Genomic DNA, 20449 nt, shown 5'->3' on the forward strand with positions numbered 1-20449 from the left:
CTATAAGTTACTTTCTCATTTTGTCTTTCATAATATGCTAAAACTTTTTTTTCTAAACTCTTTGAAATTTTCTGAAGTGGGTTTCTTTTGTGAGATTCAAAGGGTTAAATATAGTTAGATATAATTAAAATAATATCAGTTTTTATATGCTTTGAAATTAAGACACGTGATAAAACGGTCAATAATTAGTAGATGGGAGCTTTGTCACTTTTAGTAACAAAATAGATGAGTTCTGATTTATTCAAAAATTTATAAATATTCTGAGGATTCTTATTCAAATTCCGGATATTAAATGTAACAAACTTATTTTGCACTGTCGCAAAACTTTACTATAATGTATGAAATATTTAAAAAAATAAAGAAACTAAGAGTTCAAATTATTTGCTCTACACAGTTAATAAATAATATGTAAAATTTGTAACCAATGAATAAATAAATTTCAAACTTACCTTTTGCACTCTGTTGTTATCGTTTGGATTCCATTTATCTCTGCCAATTCTATGCAGACATATTTTCCGTCTTTTTTTTATTCCGACCTCCAATAAGTAAACGATATAATTTAGTAATATTTCGCAGGTTCTTTTTCAGATTTTTCAATGTGAAATGATTTCACCATAAACCTTTCTTGGCATAAACGATTTTATTTAGATGCATACTTATGCCACGGCACAAACATGAAGTATATAGAAAATAATCGCATAATCGATGAAACTTCACGCTCCATCATAAAACATTCCAGTCTTCTCACACCAAGCTAGAGAACACTCAGCTTCTTTTCTTTTCTTAAGTTTTTTCGTATCTCGCAGCGCCATCTATTGTCGACGATTCTTACAAGTCCCCCCAAAGGAAGCACATTCGTCACCTTAGAGACAATGCTGCTGAGAGAGAGAGAGAGAAAACCTGAAAAATACAATAAAAAAAAAAACAGCAACCCAGCTTCTATTCAGGTGATGAAATTCAAGTGAGAGCTCCAAAATATGCAGCTCCCAAAAATCATAAATATATATATAAGTATATAAAAAAAACTATATTCCTTATGATAAATAAAAACATAAATATAAACAATTCAAAATATTACAAAAAAAAATTATTTATTTATATATTTTTTTCTTTTACACGTTATCAATGTAAAAAAAACACTTTTTTTTTTTTTTAAACAGCCCTGACATTTAAGTTTTGTTCCGAGTTTAAGACAAATATATATACATGATTTCTTTAGGAATTAACTGTTAACCTTGATAATGCGTCGGCATTTCCATGTGAACTGCCCTTACGGTATGTTAAAGTCATATTATAGCGTTGTAATGCTAAGGCCCACCGAGAGAGTTTAGCCCCATGAAGGGTACTTCGGGTCAGGTAAGTAAGGGGATTATGGTCTGATACAATTTGTACCTTGGCACCGAAAATCCAAGTATCAAACTTTTTCAACGCTTCGATGACACAAAACGCTTCCCTCTCAATGGTTGACCATCGTTGTTGGCAAGGATTCAGTTTTTTGCTAAAAAATGCGATGGGCATCTCTTTCCCTTGTTCATTATTTTGAGCTAAACATGCTCCAATTGCAAACGCAGACGCATCAGTATAGAGTTGAAAGGGTTTATCGATGTCTGGAGTATGTAGTGATGGCATTTTAATCAGCTCTTCTTTAAGTTTGTTGAAGGATGCTTCTGCTTTCGAGTCCCATGAAATATTATTCGGAACATTCTTTTTAGTAAGGTTCGTTAAAGGTAGAACTATTTCAGAAAAATTTTGGATATATTCTCTATAATAGCTCACCAGCCCTAATAGACTTCTAACTTCCTTTTTGGTGGTAGGCTTAGACAAATTTTGGATGACTTCTACTTTTTCAGGATCTGGAGAGTGAGTACCAGAACCTATAATATGGCCTAAGAACTTCACGTGACTCTTTCCGAAATCACACTTTTCTAGATTTGCGGTTAGACCAACACTTCGCAGAGTTTGAACCACCTGGTCGATGTGGTAGAGATGTTCATCCCAGGATCTAGAAAATATCGCCACATCATCAATATATGAGCGACAGTAGCGTCTATGGCGAGCTAGTACTTTATCCATGGATTTCTGAAAGGTACTTCCAGCATTCTTTACACCGAACGGAAGGACCTTCCATTGGTAATGGCCAGCATGAGTGACAAATGCTGTATATGGTTTGGCGCTTTCCTTCATCGGGATTTGCCAGTACCCTTTCGTTAAATCGATTACTGTTATAAAGTGGGCTTTACCTATTTCAAAAAGTAGGTCTTTTGCGATCTTCATTGGATATGCGTCAGGAACTGTGAAGCTATTCAGAAGTCTAAAGTCAATGCACAGTCTAACGCTACCATCCTTTTTTGCAACGCATACCACAGGATGTGCCCATTCACTGTCACTGGGCTCTATTAGATCCCATTCTAGTAATTCCTTAACTTGGCGATCAACTTCGTCTTGTAGCGAAATGGGGACACGATAGGGTTTTAATCTCTTCGGACTGCAGTCTGCTGTAACTTTTATGTCATGACCATCGACATGGGCTTGACCTGGTTTGCTACTAAAAACATCGGTGTATGATTTTAACACATTGAATAGTTCCTTTCGCTGGTAATATTTCAGGTCACCTTTCATATTTTGCAAGTGGGTCCATAAGTCTTCAGTAGATTTGTCCATAAGATCCGCTGGTGCATAGTGGATATCTCCAAAGTCTTCATCTTGGTCGAAAATGATACCAATATGATCCACTCGAACAATATAAGGCCTTAATTTATTTATGTGGAGTTCCCTTATACTCCCGTTTTCCATTTCGACTTTGGCAGAGTGAGGTCTGGTAAGTTCGATTACAGTAGCTGGTCCTTGCCAAGTACTGAGCAATTTGTGAGATGACGATGGAATTAGCACGAGGACTTTGTCCCCAACATTCAAAGTCTTATCCTTAGACCGTAAGTTGTATCTTGATGTGTATCCGTCTTGAGAGATTTTGGAGTTTTCAGCTGCAATGTCATGAGCTTTTCTTATTTTTCCGATAAGATCATGTAGGTAAGTTTCAATTGAGCGGGATGCAGTGACTGGAACGCTACGTTCGCCTGTCCAGATCTCTTTCAATAAGGATAAAGGTCCCGGTGGCAGTCTTCCGTACACCATCTGGAAGGGAGACAAACCAGTGGTGCTATGTGGCACTTCCCTGTAGGCAAACAGAAGATAGGGAAGGTGTAGGTCCCAATTTCTTCCATGTTCCTGGATATTTTTATTCATCATTTCTTTTAAAGTCCTATTCCATCGTTCGACAGCACCCATACTCTCGGGGTGTCCGGGAGTGGAAAATCTGGGACATACGCCAAGTAAGTCTTCAAAAGATCGGGTGAGTTTGGCTGTGAAATTAGTTCCCTGATCGGAACAAATCATTTTCGGAAATCCGGTTTGAGAAAAAATCTTCATCAGGACGTTGCATGTGGTCTTTGCACTTATTTCTCTAACAGGGATGGCTTCTGCCCATCTAGTGCATAAATCAATTGCACATATCACAAACCGATGACCTCTTCTGGATGGTGGTTCTAACGGTCCAATGCAATCAACACTCCATACTTCAAAGGGTGTTTCTGGTCTGACGATAGGTTGGATTGGAATTCTATCTTTATATGTGATTGTTCGCTTCAATTGACATTCCTTGCAGCTTTCACAGAACTTCTTAACGTCTTGTTTGATAGTAGGCCAGAAGAATGAATATTTAATTCGTTGAGTTGTCTTTTTCTCACCGAGGTGACCAGCAAGAGGAATTTCATGAGCCATTCTCAGAACTTCTGTTCTTTTCTCTAAGGGTAACACAACTTGTTTGATGTTTTCGCCACAAATATTCTCCGAGTGAAGTAGAATTTCGTTTTGAACTGTATAAGCATTTCTGTTCCTTTTCGCCCAGTCAAAGCATTTTTCTAGACTCTCATCTTGTTCTTGAAGAGTCTTAAAATCCAATTTAGTGTCATTTTCCATTCTTGCATTCTTAATGTCTTTTTGTGAAATTTGGGTAATGACAGCACAATTTGAAGTATTTTCTTTCAATGGTGATGGTTCGTCGCTAGAGTCTTCCCCCTCTGAAGAGGTATTCCATTGAAGATTACTGTGACAAAGCTCAATATTTTCACACAGTATCTCATAAGCTGAAGAACTTAGCAGCAAATCGGTTACCAGCTTCTTTGAAACAGCACAGGTGATAGGTACACTACCATGAAGTTCGTCATTTATTTTCATTTGGAAAATTTTCAGTGGAGTGACTTCGCTTTCTCCGAAAGCAGAAGATATCTCTATTTTACTTTCTCCTTCAGAAGGTATGTCGGCGACTAACTTCTCGCGGACTACCGATATCTGGGCTCCTGTGTCTACAATGCCATTTAGAACCACGTTTCCGCATTTAACTCTGACGAGTTTTAAATCATCTATGTTTCCAGATATATCCACGGATTTTGAGACAGGAATAGAGATCTTGGCAGTTAGCACTTCTGGTTTTTCTTTTTCTAAAGGGAGTGGTGACGATTGGATTAGATTGTTTTGGGCAGTTGTAGGAGTGTTTCTAGGTTGCCGATTTTTAAGGCAAAATCTGGATGTATGGCCTTCTCTTCCCCAAGTATAACAAGATAGTTTGGAAAACGACCTCTGTAGTTCATCACTCTTACGGGGTGTATATGCGCTTGATGAGCCCTGTTTGTAGAATGATTTGTTTCTTGAATTTCTTTCTGAAGGTGGAGAACGAGGTCGCCACTTTTCATTAGTTTTGTCTTTTGAGGGAATTCCAGTTGTTTTCCTTGAATCATTACGTACACTGTCATATTCGTCAAGCTTATCCGCTAATTTGGTTGGAGAAACGAAATTTGCCCACTCATCAAGAAGGTGGTCTCTTACTTCATGAGGTACCTTTTTCTTAAGTTGATCAGTGATAATGAGATTTTTTAAACTGGCAAAGTCTTTGATTTCAAGTCCATCAATCCACTCTTCGAAATAATTCGTGATTTCATAACAAAAATCCCTCCACGATTTTTCAGTGCTTTTCTGGTGCATCACAAACTTTTTTCTAAAACTTTCAGGATTCAATTTAAATCTCTTTAATAAGATGGTCTTAATGTATTCGTAGTCTTCAAATTTTTCTTCAGATTCTCTACCAATTAGTTGAATGATTTCAGAAGGCAATAAAGTTAATAAACATGACACCCAGTCTTTAGAATCAATCCCTGTTCTTTTAGCCTGTCTTTCAAATAAAGATAAATAAATCACGATATCATCATCCCTTAACTTGAATTTAGGAATGAGCTTAATTAAGTCAACGTTATGTTGTACGTTTCCATTGGGCGATGAAGTTTGAGTTAGTTGAGTACGGGATTCAATTTCAAGTTTTTTCAACTCAAATTCCATTTGTTCTCTTTTCTCCTGAGCTTCGATTTCGTCTTTCCTTCGCTGTTCCTCAATTTCTTCCTTCCTTCGCTGTTCCTCAATTTCTTCCTTCCTTCGCTGTTCCTCAATTTCTTCCTTCCTTCGCTGTTCCTCAATTTCTTCCTTCCTTTTCCTCTCTTCCACAATTGAGAAAAACATTTCTCTGGCAAACGCTTCATCATATGTGTCACTTTGTGTTATTTTGTTTTTTAGTGTTATAATTTTCATACTTGGCTCCACATCAATTTCTAATTCGGTGGCCAACGTTAACAAATCCTCCTTCTTACCCTTTCCCAAAAATGCCATGGCTTAAATTTAATAATTCTCAATCATAAAAAAAATTAACGGAAAAAATTGACTACTTCCTAATTAATATTCCAATAATTTCTTAAAAGAAAACACATAAATGAACATCGTTCACAAATCTATAGAAAATGTCTATTTTTGACAACCTCAAAACGAAATTAACAACCTCAAAATACTGAGAATACTTTGTAATATTCAGTTATCGATTTGTTATATAATAAACCTTATATAATAAACCTTAACACCTATGAACATTTTAAATCAATACTTTGTTTACACTAGATATAATATATACTTTCCTACAAGTTCACAAATTCAAAACATAAAAATTATTTTAACCAAAATAATTATTCTTAGAACAAAAATCAAATTCTACGTGAGAATGAAAACTTTAACTGAATATTTTAAATCATTAAATGCGATAAGAAATTTATAAATAACTTTCGTATAAATTTCTCTTTAAAATGTACGAAAACAAAATATATCATATGTATAAAAAAAATTCAACAATGATACAATTCAATATCAAAATAATCAAATAGAATAAAACAAACTCAGTTTTGTATTTTTTTCTTATTAAAAGTCACTTGCCTCTTCTTTCAGAAATAAAAAAAAAACATTTTATACAAAAATAAAAGAACCAAAACAATCGTTTTAAGGCCATATCACACTTAAGGAAATTCGTCCAACTCAACCTTCAACTCAACCTCAACTTCAACTTTCTGTTCAACTACTACCTGAAACAGTTGAACTATGGTTGCCATGCGGTTGAAAAGAGTTGATCATTGATAAACGAGTGATTTCTTTCTTTTTAGGCGATTTAGCGCTTTATACATAGACGGATAAAAATTTTCATCGAAAGACTCAGCGCGTGTGGTAATTAAATTTAATTTAATCGACGGCAATGGATCCTTCCTCAGCAATTTCAAGTTTGATCATTTACAGTTTGGTAAAGAAAAAAAAAAGATAAGAGAAGGACACTTTGGAGTAAAGCATGACGCTTACGAAGACAGAGATTAGGCTGTTAGGAAAATTTATTGAGAGAACTGTTTGTTTTCATTTGTGCAATCTTTGACATAGAAGTTAAAAATATATAATTAGTTTTAATATTGGAAAAGTAAATTAGGAAAAAAAAATCACCATTTTGTTATAAATATATTCGTTGCATGCTGTATTAATTTCACTTATTATCAGAAATTAAACACATAAGTAGCAATGGATATTTATCTTTAGTTAATAAATATATTTTTAGATTATTCTTTACCTTTAGTCATATAGTACTTATTTTAAATTATTCAAATAAATTACCTTTAAGTTTTTCATATATTTAATAACATAATATAGCTTTTTGCAACTTACATTTACTATGTATATTTTACAACGGAGAAAACAAAATCTAATATAAGAGTAAAAATAAGCAGTTATAACAAAATTTAGGAGTTTGATAATTTTTTGCACCAAATTAATGCAATTAATTTTTTTAATGTTGACTTTAAGTTCTTGAAAAATTATTAAAATAGTTTTTTAAGAGTTCGATAAGTATTATTATATATGTTTAGTGAAATACTCTAATTTGAAAAAAATTGTGCTATTTGTTGAAAATTAAAAGTTTATGTGAAACTGAATTTTAAAAAAAAGAAAGCTATTAAACGGCACTATTTTGTTAAAGGTTCAACATGAATAAACACAAACTATTCAAAAATTAGGAAAAACAAGAACTGATAAAAGTGAACAATTTATTCCAAAAGCAGTTTCGATTAATTTTTTATGAGCTCTTAAATGATATTTCCTGTGGTGGTGGGATGTTACATTCCAAATGTTCTCTTTTTTCTTCAAGAGTTCAATAAATGTGCTCTCCATTTCGATGCTCCATTTAAAAGTTTCTCCAACAGGAGCTTGTTCAAAATTTTGACTCATCTTTGCTGCAATACAAGTAAAAAACTTTATTAAGAAAGGTGAAGCAAATGTATTTAAGGCAACAGACAATAAGGAACAGTCATTAAAAATTACCAACCAATTAATTCTGTCAGCATATTGTTATGGTATGAGTAAGTTTTTTATTATCAGTAAAAACTGAAATAAATTTTTAATGGTTTTCCATGTTTTTATAATAAGATTAATAGAAAGTGAAATTAAAATTATGTATAATTACAAGGAGTATCAGTTACTTGTCCCATTTTTTCAAATATTTAACCTTAAGAAGAAGACTTCTTTTTTAGATAAATAATTTTAACTTTATCTTTAATTTCAAAAAATAAACTAATCTATTAAACTATGAAAAAAGCAGATATAAAAAGTACCTACATATTAGTATATTTAAAGTTAAACGTGTGTTAATACTTTTTTATTAAAAAAATTACATTGAAAAAACCTGTTAGGTGCTTTAATGGGTAAAAAAATATTTTCAACTTCCTTCATAATTTATTCAAAACCTGCTTATTAATAATATAAAGAATGCAACTGCATTTGAAAAATTGATCCTTACAGTCTATGTTATTTAAATTTCCATCTAATCTAATTTCATTAAATATTACTTTTTGAAAAAACCCTCTTTAAGTTTTTAATAGTAATACAAAATTACAGATACAAGTTTCTTCAACTTTATAAATATTAAAAACTTAATCATATAAAGCATGCAGATCTATTTGACAAACTTATGCTGCACAATAAATTACATAAGATTAAATGTGAATCAATAAGTTTCAATAAAAACATTTTTTTTAATAAAACCCACTTAGCGTCCCAAGTGGGTTTTTTCAAGGTGGGCCCACTTGTCAATAGAAAGTGCAAAGTAATTGGAAAAAAACAAATTTTTATTCCGCGAATACTGACAAATATACAGTTTAAAAATAAAATAATACAAAGAAATTAATTCTGTCAGCATATTGTTTAGGTATGAGTAAGTTTACTTTTTATAACGCAATTTTTTCCTTTGTAAAAAAATATTCAAAATCGCTGAATTCAGTACCAACTGTAGAATAATTGCTGGTATAATGTTATCGGAACTATAGAAAGAGCAAAGTAATTGTACAAAAAAAAAAAAAACTATATTTGAATTCGGCGAATACTAATAAATATACAGATACGTACGAAAAAGATTAAATGCAATTCATAACACTTGTTTATCATTTAAAGTAATGTCAAAATATAAAACAAAACTACTTTTATGTATTTGCAAAATTTACTTCAGATTGGCGAATTTGGCGTAAAAAATCATGCTTTTAATTCACGGTTAAAAACATAACACATTTATAACATAAACTTCTTTAATGGATAGAAACAGATTTATACTTCTTATAAAATAACTTTAAAATCAATACTCAATTAAAAACTCACCTGAATTAATATATAACAAATTAGATTCGCTGCTTTTTCACATAAACTTCGCCGCCATATTGTTTTGACTTGTGCTATCCCATAATCCCATGCGGTTGCTGCCACCTGATTGGTTGAATTGTGAAGTTGAATCAACTTTTTCGAGGAGATCTGAAAGAGTTGAGCAATAGTTGATCCAACTCGGATAAGTATAGCACACCTATGTTTTCGGACGAAGTTGGACGAAAAGTTGAAGTTGAGGTTGAGTTGAAGGTTGAGTTGGACGAATTTCTTTAAGTGTGATATGGCCTTTAGAATGAGACTTCCAAGGTTGGTTGACGCCAAATTATATTCCGTTATTTGATACAACCTATGCTTTTTTTTTTTTTTGGTTTAATAAATCTTATTTGATATAAATAATAGATCATTCAGCATTCTTTATTTTTCGAAATACGATTGCAACATTATATTTTATGCTGCTTCCAATAATTTCCCAAACAGAATTTAAAAACCACAATAAATTCAATTTTATCAAATAAAATTTTCAATTACGATACCACGCTATACGTTATGCACTGGCGTGCTTCCAACAATTTCCAAAACAGAACTTAAAAACCACAATAAATTCAATATAATGAAATAAAATTTTCAATTATTTGGGACGAAAATCAAAACAACAAGAACAACCAAATTCTTTTTAGAAATATGCTATCTACGTACTCTGGCGAGTAAAAGAATTCACTTTAGAACACTGGCGTGTTCGTACTCTGACGAGTAAACTAAATTAATGTTCCATGTCGGAACACAAACATTTAATTTCCATTTTGTATAATTTTCGCCCAAATAATTATAATTACTTATTTATGGGAGCATACATTTACAAATATAAAGTGAGCTCTCACCTGGTTTTTGGTTCTGCATCATCTTCGGCGGCTGCGCCAGTAATATTTCGCAGGTTCTTTTTCAGATTTTTCAATGTGAAATGATTTCACCATAAACCTTTCTTGGCATAAACGATTTTATTTAGATGCATACTTATGCCACGGCACAAACATGAAGTATATAGAAAATAATCGCATAATCGATGAAACTTCACGCTCCATCATAAAACATTCCAGTCTTCTCACACCAAGCTAGAGAACACTCAGCTTCTTTTCTTTTCTTAAGTTTTTTCGTATCTCGCAGCGCCATCTATTGTCGACGATTCTTACAAATTTGAAGCCTAAATTTGTTTTATTTGAATCATCAAAATGTCATTATAAATTTAAAAGTATGAAACACTAAAAGTTAAAAGAAAAGCAAAAATAAAAATAACAGATCTTCGCCTGTCAAGCCAGTCAACAAAATGTCGGCAGTTTACCCATGTGATCAGCGGCAGCCAATTAAAATCAAAACCAGCACAAAAGTCGCCAAGAAAAAGATTGGCGCAGCTTTATCTAAGTATGCAGGGCTTTAGCTAATACTATCAACGAAAATATATAATTTCAGTAAAATGATTTTTTCTTAAAAAATCGCCTTTTTTTTTCATTTTGTAGTATATTGTACAAGGTAGCGAAATATGTAAAAATCTCAATTGTAATTTTTTTTTCGCTCATTACATGGATTTTTTTATTGCACGACATTAAACTTAATCTTGTCTAAACTATCGGGACCATATTTTTCAGAATTGGGTATAATATGAAAAAAACACAACTACTTCGATTTAGTAGGAACAACATATGACGCAATGCTAAACGAATGGAATTTAGTTGTGGTTTATTAAGTTATTGTTATTAGTAGTTGTTGTTATTTGTTTTAGTTGTTGTTGTTTATTTAGTTGTATTTAGTTTCAATAACTTTTCTTTATAATGCAATAAAATCTGGCGAGCAGCTATTTAAACGATCGAACACTTCGTTTGTTTATTTGTGGCTTGAAGTTAGGCTCGCAGAAAATGCCGTTCATGGGTTAAATTTAGTAGGAACAACACAACCTGTGACGTAGGCTGTATTATACCCAATTGTGAAGACTAAATCTCCTCCCCTCCAATGTTGAGGGTCAAAAAAACTGAAAACCGTCGAAAACAGCGTTTTTTCAGGGAAAGTGCGTTTTCGTGTCTGAGAAATATCGTCTTTTTCCTTGTAAATCCGATCATTTAGAGCCTAATTTATATTAGGTTAATTAAATTTATTTATTTATTATCTTATAATATTATTAGACCATACGTCAGATTTATGATCTTTATTTAATGTTTTTTAAGCTGTATTATAATGTAATTATTTATTCTGATGTATATGTGTTTTTGGGATTAAAAGTAATTGTCTTTTGAAGTGAATATACTACCCATTAACCTATCTCAATTTAGTTGCGTGTTTGTACTTAAAGCAAACATCAAATCTCATTGGATTCAGACTCTTCAAATCGCGCTGAGCACTGATCGTACTGACACGGTTCTCAGTAGAGCATCGAAATCAACTACATCGTAGTCATCGAAGTCAATTAATTGTATTATCATTGGTGCCTGTCAAACTACTGGCACAACTACTTTCAGATCGCTTCGATACCTGAGCTCACTGCTTTTTTTTTTCAGTTTTAATTAATTCCCAATTTTTTTAAAAAATGTTTTACAGTTTTTTTTTTTTTTAATTCTATTATCCCCCTCTTCGTTTTGGTTTGCCAAAACCTCAGTTCTTTTCTGATCGCAGCTCTCTTCGCCTGTTCAGACCGCTATGATTCCGATAACCGCTAGTTTTTGTTAACTAAATTACACGATGCAATGAAAAATTATTTTATGTGCATAATTGGTTCATAAACTGTTCTCTTATTTAACTATATTAATGGGCAGTCATTTAATTTGCAATAGCGATCTGGAAAGAACATATTTTATAACTAGTTAAACAGCTGACCCAATTTTGAGTTAAGGTCTACGCATGTTCAACTAAGAATTAGAACTTTTGAGAGTTAGAATTTTTTTTTTTTTGACCAGTTGTGATATTTGAAACCTATAATTAAAGTTATATCCAATTAATAATCCATTATTTATTTAATGTTTCCATTGTTTTGTGAAATTATTTAATTATAAAGAAAATTAAAAAAATTTTTTTTTTTTTACAAATAACAACATAATAAATGAATTATGGAAAAGATATGCATTTATTAAAAATTGGCTTAGTATTTCGCATCGAATAATAGAAACCCAATTCAACAATGCAGATGCAACAATCCCAATTCAACAATGTCTATTTTCATTTTTTTTCGTTTTTATTTTAACGGAATATATTACAAACTGTAACGGATCATCCTAGTTAATCTCCGCATTAGCTGGATAATCTGTAGAATAACTAGCTGTTTTCTGACTGGGAACCGCTGATCTAGGTAGTTTGCAAATTACTTAGATAATTTAAGAAATAAATTTTATAAACTGTAACGGATCATCCTAGTTAATCTCCACATTGGCTGGATAATCTGTAGAATAACTAGCTGTTTTCTGACTGGGAACCGCTGATCTAGGTAGTTTGCAGATTACTAAGATAATTTAAGAAATAAATTTTATAAACTCTAACGGATCATCCTAGTTAATCTCCACATTAGCTGGATTATCTGTAGAATAACTAGTTGTTTTCTGACTGGGAACCGCTGATCTAGGTAGTTTGCAGATTACTTAGATAATTTAAGAAATAAATTTTATAAACTCTAACGGATCATCCTAGTTAATCTCCACATTAGCTGGATTATCTGTAGAATAACTAGTTGTTTTCTGTCTGGGAACCGCTGATCTAGGTAGTTTGCAGATTACTTAGATAATTTAAGAAATAAATTTTATAAACTGTAACGGATCGTCCTAGTTAATCTCCACATTAGCTGGATTATCTGTAGAATAACTAGCTGTTTTCTGACTGGGAACCGCTGATCTAGGTAGTTTCCAGATTACTTAGATAATTTAAGAAATAAATTTTATAAACTGTAACGGATCATCCTAGTTAATCTCCGCATTAGCTGGATAATCTGTAAACTAGCTGTTTTCTGACTGGAAACCGCTGATCTAGGTAGTTTGCAGATTACTTAGGTAATTTAAGAAATAAATTTTATAAACTGTAACGAATCATCCTAGTTAATCTCAACATTAGCTGGATTATCTGTAGAATAACTAGCCGTTTTTTGATTGGGAACCTCTGATCTAGGTAGTTTGCAGATTACTTAGGTAATTTAAGAAATAAATTTTATAAATTGTAACGAATGATCCTAGTTAATCTCAACATTTGCTGGATAATTAATAGAATAGCTAACTGATTTCTACACTTTAGCGATAACATATAAAATCAATACAACTCAAAGGTAAAGTAATAATTATCAAATTCGGCTGATATATCAGCTTTACTGATACATCTGATTTGCCAATGAAATATGCAATTTTCTTTTTTTATTTTTGCCGTCGCAACAATATGACGACGTTCGATAAAATTTTACCTCAAATATTTATTGCAATGAGAATAACAGTTATTTCCAGAACTGTTGTTCAACGATAAAGAATCTGGTAAAAACATGCCAGTCAGCATCTAAAAATTATATATCAATTCTAATTTCGTTGTCAACAGTTGTTTTTGTTTGTATATAAACACAGTTACTAATAAGCAAAAAATAAAATAAAATATTCCAATGATCATCTGCCGTGAGAGATAAGTTTTGTTTTGAAAATTTATTATTCGCTTGTAATTGTTTACTTTTTATATCCATTCTAACTCAAGTTAATATGCATTTGTGTAATTTTACAAATGTATGCATTTCGGCACGGTTTGTTGCTTTATTTGAGCAAAATATACAAAAATAAACATTTGGTTATAAAAGTGTTATTGTTATGAATTATTCATTGTATTGTTCTAAGCGCTTTACAGTTTTTTTTTAAAAACAGAACACTTTATGCGTAGATGTTAAAAATATGCTGTGCATTGTGTCATTGTTTCCAACGTAAATTATTATAGCTATTTCTGTTATTTTTTTAAAGCTCCTTCGCCGTCTGTTTTCTTTTTATGTGCACTACTTTTTTAGAATTCTGTTTTCGTATTTTCAAAGTTAGTAGTACTTTGTTTTAATAATATTTTTGTTTGTTTTAGCACTAAATTACTTTTTTATCATATTTTTTGCTCACTAATGTATATATGTTTGGAACATGGAACTCAATGCACCACAATAAAGTATAATTGCCTTTGCGACAAATCTGCTTTTAAGACATATCTGTTGTTTGACAAACTTTAATTATATATTCATAGTTCACTAATCGATGTTTAGAAAGTATATTTAATTTTGACAAATTTATTGTTTGACATGGCATATGCATATTCATAGTTCTTTAAAGTACGGTTAGAACTTAGAATTCAAAGTGCCAAAATAAAGTCATTTGACTTCGCCAAGTTTGTTGTTTGACAAATTATGTCTACATATTCATTGTTCACTAATATATGTTTGTTTAGAACATAGAATTTAATGCATCAGACTTAAGTACAATTGGCAAATTTTATCCACAATTTGGTTGTTCAATGCTCATTAATGTATGTTTAGAGCATAGAACTCAGTACACTAGAATGAAGTGCAGATTGACATTACGGCAAATCTGTTGTTTAACAAATTCTATATATACATTGTTTACTAATGCGTGCTTAGAACATAGATCCTAGTGTGCCAGAATAAAATACTTTTGACAAACTTGTTGTTGGAAAAATTGTATCCTCATATTCATTGTTCACTAATTCGTGTTTAGAATATAGAATTCAGTGCACCAGAATAAAGTGCATTTAACTTTAACAAATTTGTTGTTTGGCGAATTGTATCTATTCATTGTTCACTAATGTATGCTTAGAACTTAGTGTGCCATTAAAAAATACATTTGATTTTGATAAACTTTATCAATTTGCATAAAGGATATCCAATGTCCATAAATCTTGTGAATAGAATAAGGCATGCCGTGAAGTTTCAGTTTTAAAGATACTACCAGGGCTAAAATCTTTACTATACACAATTTAACATTCATGAAAAATATGAACCATTTTTTAAATCTTAAAAGATGAAGTATGAAAAAATTTTTGGTAACCTAAACTATAGTAGAATGCAGAAACTTAAAACTCCAAACGTGGTTTCTGAGGTGATAATCGAGTGTCTCAGAATTGTTTGTTTTAAAAGACTAAAAATACTGTCACTTGGTATCAAAACATTTACTGAGGCACAACAATCTAAGTGCTTATATAGGGTGTGCCAGGATTATTGGGACAATCTTTAAAAGGAAGTAGGGGACACCACAATTCGGAATTGAAATTTTAGTCAGAAATGCCATTGGAAAGTAATATTATAGGTACAAGAAACAAAGAAAAAAAAGACTGACCACCAAGCCCAATCCATCTTGTACAACAACACTTAGCAGCGAACGAAGGCGTTTCCGACGATGGTTTTCTATGCTTCTAGTTTGAATTGAAAAGTTCGATGAGGAAAACTGATGCAATTTTTTTATAACTGCATATCATTTTCTAATTTTTTCAATAAATTGTTGAATTTTATAAAAATCGTAATCAACCTATCAACATTTTAAAAAAGGAATCTTACTGGCCAGCCTTACATATTTGATCGCAAATGGAGTGTTGAGAAATTTCACCCCTAGATTTAGGGGTTATTAAAATATTATATAAGCTTATTTCGGGCAATTTTAGACCTGTCCCATCCAATTAGTATTGCTTATTTTTGTTTGGGTATAAGAATAGCTTTGGATCATTCTCAGGGATGATTAGACCGTTGCCATTTCATTGTAACAAAACACAAACTAAATACTACTAGGCATAAGGATCGCGACATTTTTCATTCTATTCAAATTTCACCCATGTTTATATTTTCACAATATAGGTATTTAGAACTTGTATGCTTACATGTTATAATTTTTAATTTATAATTTTTTTTAATAGATCTGATTATTTTCAATTTACAAGGGGGTTTAGACGGCAATGAATATTTACTGTTGTACCGTGAAATGTTACCGTAAATGTAAAAGTGTAGTGTGAATTTTACCATGTTAGTGTTCCTTTAAAATCAATGCACCTTTTTTTGGTAAAACTATTATAAAATAATTTTTTCCCTTGAAAACTGTGAGTAAGAAGCACTTCACGTTATTAAGAAAAAGATTACTTTTTCTAGAAGTAAAGACCAATTCTCAAACAGACAAAATAAATAATAATAATTATCACTGTTATTGTGTGTTTATATTTCTCTTGAATTGGTCTTTAAAAAAAAAAAATCGTGAACTTTCTTTTACTAATTTTCGTGTTTCATTCCTTTATTGTGTTTCCATAACTAAGCGCTAATTATTATTATCCTTTTTTTTTTAAGTTAAGAGTTTATTTGTATTTAAATAAATCGTAATAGTATAGAAACTACACTTTTGCTAGACCGAAAATTAAATAACACTATTTTCCAATTTATTACATTTTTGTTGCAGGGATTTTTCATATCATATCCATTGAAAATAAATCATGAGAAATTCCCACGAAACTATCTCAGAAATTGATTTTTCCACCCCTATTTCAATTAAGTATTCAATTCAGTAGCTGGATTTAAATAAAATTATTTTCCAGCAGTTAACGAATTAAAAGTAACTTTAGTTTTCATGGAGCACTTTTAATCCTGAGTATTTCTACTCAGAAATCATTTCTTCAAAAACAGAGAGCGAAGTCAATATGTTACTAACTGACCGTGTTTACTATCTGGATTTCAAATTTCGTTATCGTTTCATCCCGAGTTAACCTTTGAACAATGAATATGTGGCTGAAAATTCGGACAACACTTGTTTCTTTAGAAAACTGCAGAATGGCAGGCTGGTTAAAACTTCGAAATGTTAATTATGCGCCTGTATACTCCCCTCTGCCAAGTTTCCCCCATGCCTCAAAGGTTAGTTTTTCTTTTCTCTAGAACTTTTAGAAATTTACTGGACTTAAGACTTGTTTTTGCGGCTTTTGGTGAGGCGAAACATATTCGCTGTATTTTTAAATTTGCTGCTGCACCCTGAAATTTTTTTGTCTTTTAAAATATTTATTGCATAGATACTATTATGTAACATTAAATATACACATAATTTCAATTATAATAAATGTGTGTTGTATTGTTATAATATAGAATACTTCAAATTGTTCCTATTTTAAAATTTCATCAGCATGAATGAACTCTGGGATTGAGCTGTTTTTTAGCAGCCCTAGACAATCTCTTAATCACGGTTCTTTATATTTATTATTAAAAGCTATTGTAAAGTGTGCAAAACAGGTATGAGAATAAAACAAAATCGCTCTAGCTATAACTTTTACTCTAATGATTAGTTTTTCATACATTCATAATAATAGCATTACAGTGAGGGGAAAAAAAGATGCAACCCCCTGAATAGCTTGACTTTTGTACCAGTGACTGAATTTTCATGCTCTAAGTGCCAATCTTAATTACGAAATCAGACATAAAAACCTTTTTTTGTTTTGTTTCTGAATTAATATCTTTCCTTCGACTGATTTGAATTTTTAATCATTGAAATAGGAAGGATTAGTTTAGTCAGGATAGCGGTCAAAGGTTTGGGCCCCTTAATGTTAATTTCACTTTTTGCGTATTTAGTCATTTCTCGGCAAGTTCTGAAGTGAATCAAAAAATTTTTTGTACGAAATTGAATCAAAAGAATCAGTTGAATTTGTACGAAATTGAATCAAAAGAATCAATTGAATTTGTACGAAATGAAGTGAATCAAAATTTTTTTGTTCGTTTATTCAAAAATAATTCAATGTGAAAAAGTTTTATAACAAGTATTTATTATTTTATATGATAATGATCGAAAAAAATTGAATTGTAAGGTATACAAATTTTTACACCATTTAAAACTGTGTAAAGTAAAATGAACAAAAATGGCCGAATTGTTTCAGAGAAGTGATCATTTTAAAATACGACTTTTCGCCTAATTTTCATGTCACATTAATACTTAACTTAAAAGGTCACAGTTTATTACCCGCTAAGAAAACTTATTACCTGTGATTTATAGAGGTATGGATTTTTTTTTTCTACCAAAAAAAAAAAAGTTGTAAAAGGATGCGATGAAGAGTAAATTTTATTATTTTGAAGTCTTGATTAATACTACAACACGATAGGATATTACCTTACATATTTAATTTATTGGCGCCCTTTAAATTGTTGTCTTTTTATTACCTGAAATGAGAAAACAATAAAACTTGTTTTAAGATCTTTAAAGATGCTTTACAAATTTTTGCGAACTAATCAGTTACTGATACAATCGATTGTTTTTAACAAAATCTTATCGGAATAACAGTATTACTGACCTTGAACTTTTTATTATTTTCCATTTTGTTTAGTAACGTGATATTCATTGTTTACAATTTAAAAAACATTAATACCTTTGATGAGTTGTGTTTAATTGTTGATTATAATAAATTCATAAATAGAGCTAGTACGTAATTGTTGAACTGTTTAATAAAATCAATTAATTATTTTTTTGTAGATCTAAGGAATGTAAATCTATCGTCTAAAATCCTGAAATATTGGTGTTAGTAGTGGCAATCTGGTAATAAAAAAAATAATAAGTGGTGGCTTATGTATCAATGAAGATATTTCGCTGGATTTTATTAAAACTTTTGCCCACTCTCTCTCAGCATTTTTACGAAAGTTATAAATACTCTGAGGTAAAGAATATTAAATTTTTTTAATTCGGCGAGTGAAACGATTATGTTAATTATTTTTTCTATTCTGTTATTTCAATTTCTTTTTTATTGATGCTACTTATTTCGCATACTGTTTTTCTGCTGTTGTTTCTTGCGCTGTTTAATTAAAATTTTTTAAAGCCATTTTTTTAAGCGACGAATTTCAGAATTTTTTTTGAATACGCGTATTGAAATATTTTATTTTTCATCCTGTTATTACACATGCTGTTTTTTTTTTTTTTTTTTTTGCAATTATTTTTTATATACTGTTACTTTATTTCCATTTTTCTTTAAATAATTTTTTAAAATTACAAATTATTTCAGAAATATACGAAAATTTTAACATTTATTCGCATACTTTTTTTAACAGTAAAATATTTTGACATTTTTACCATCATATTAATTATTATTACCAAAATGTGGTAAAAAATTGACGTTTTTACCACATTTTTACCATAATATTCATAATAATTATACCATAATATTTATCACCATAATATTATTAATATATGGAAAGTTTTTGACAAATTTTTTATTTGTATTATTTTTTTTTTTACTGCATTTTAAATTTTTATTTATTTATTGATGTTTTCATCGAAAAATAAAGAAGAGTTTCTTCATTGACGGGATTTTTAAAATATTTCTTTTTTTTTCTTTTTATAGATTTAGTGAAAAGAAAACCATCCCCCCCCCCCGAAAAAAAAATTCTAATTGTTAATCTCTAAATTGCTGAAGCGATTTTTATTTCTTGAGAACCATTCAAATAATTTGCTTAATTTTTTTTGTTCTACAGTGATTTTAGTTATTATTAAATTAATTTAAAAAAAATTAAATATTGTTTTTTGTAGGAAATATTATTAGGTCGACAAATTTTAAAGATAATCTTGAAAAATTTGCAATAATTCAATTGCAAAAGGTAAAAAAAAAAAAATAGTAACAACATAATTGCAACTAATTGTTGATGATCTTTGTATTATGTCCTATATGTAATCCCCTATTATGTACTACGAAAAATACGAAGAAAAAAGGTGAACATTTTAATGTTTTGATGACCGAATATTCACGTACTGGGGCACAATCTTAACCTTAAATATGTTAATTAATTTGTGCTGGCGATATTTTAAGATACGATATCAGACACAAAACCTATTTTCTCTGAATGAATATACCCCCCACGGATTTAGTACGGAGTCATTCATTGGGCCCTCAAAGTATTAATCAGATAATATAGTGCCAATAGTTTTTTTTTTTTTTTGAATTTATTTTTATTAAATAATTTATTTCTCAAGAATTGTTTGACTAATTTCCTTCAAATTTCGGATTATGGCATTTAAGTAACATGGATTAAATTGGTGTAAAAACTAGTATATCTTATAATTCAAACTGTTTTTGACCGTTAGTTAATTTTGTAACAAGAAGTAATAATTATTAAAAAATTATTTCTATTCAAAACACTTTTTTTAAATACTTTTTCTTTACATGCAATTTTTTTTACATTGCCTTTAGATAAACAAGTTCTGTGTCCGAAATATTTTGATTCACTTTATTAGTGCCGAAAATATGGCGAAGGGAAATTTAACTTTCGATTAAACTTTTGATCTCTCTTCTGCCTAAACTATTTTGATCACTTCTCTCATTGACCCTCAAAACACGATGTCTCCTCTCCCCTTATTTTGAGGACTATTAAGTCTAAAAATATTAAAAATTATCGGGCTAGCAAAAGCGT

At 30.6% G+C, this 20449-nt stretch overlaps 1 protein-coding gene and 1 long non-coding RNA gene across 7 annotated transcripts in view; one reads left to right on the forward strand and one right to left on the reverse strand.

The window, feature by feature from the left end:
- Cpes (Ceramide phosphoethanolamine synthase) overlaps window positions 1–20449 on the forward strand; it is a 96691-nt gene that overhangs the window by 56870 nt on the left and 19372 nt on the right. Inside the window, exon 1 of one of the 6 annotated variants that reach the window (XM_016056962.5) lies at window positions 16773–16927. The exons of 4 other annotated variants lie outside the window; for them this stretch is intronic. In XM_016056962.5, the coding sequence (XP_015912448.2) occupies window positions 16793–16927 (135 nt within the window). In that variant the 5' untranslated portion in view covers window positions 16773–16792. Of the gene's footprint in view, window positions 1–16772; window positions 16928–18425; window positions 18706–20449 lie in introns of those variants that run through there. One more of the 6 variants, XM_016056964.5, reaches the window with a different exon arrangement.
- On the reverse strand, window positions 7435–9171 carry LOC147803161 (uncharacterized). The gene is made up of 2 exons (XR_015429809.1): window positions 9049–9171; window positions 7435–7634 (listed from the first exon to the last, which is right to left on the reverse strand). It is a non-coding gene; the product is annotated as an uncharacterized LOC147803161 (long non-coding RNA).

The sequence above is a fragment of the Parasteatoda tepidariorum genome, chromosome 10 (genome assembly GCF_982258835.1).
Source record: "Parasteatoda tepidariorum strain Cologne lab strain chromosome 10, Ptep-v5.0, whole genome shotgun sequence".
Lineage (NCBI taxonomy): Eukaryota > Metazoa > Arthropoda > Arachnida > Araneae > Theridiidae > Parasteatoda > Parasteatoda tepidariorum.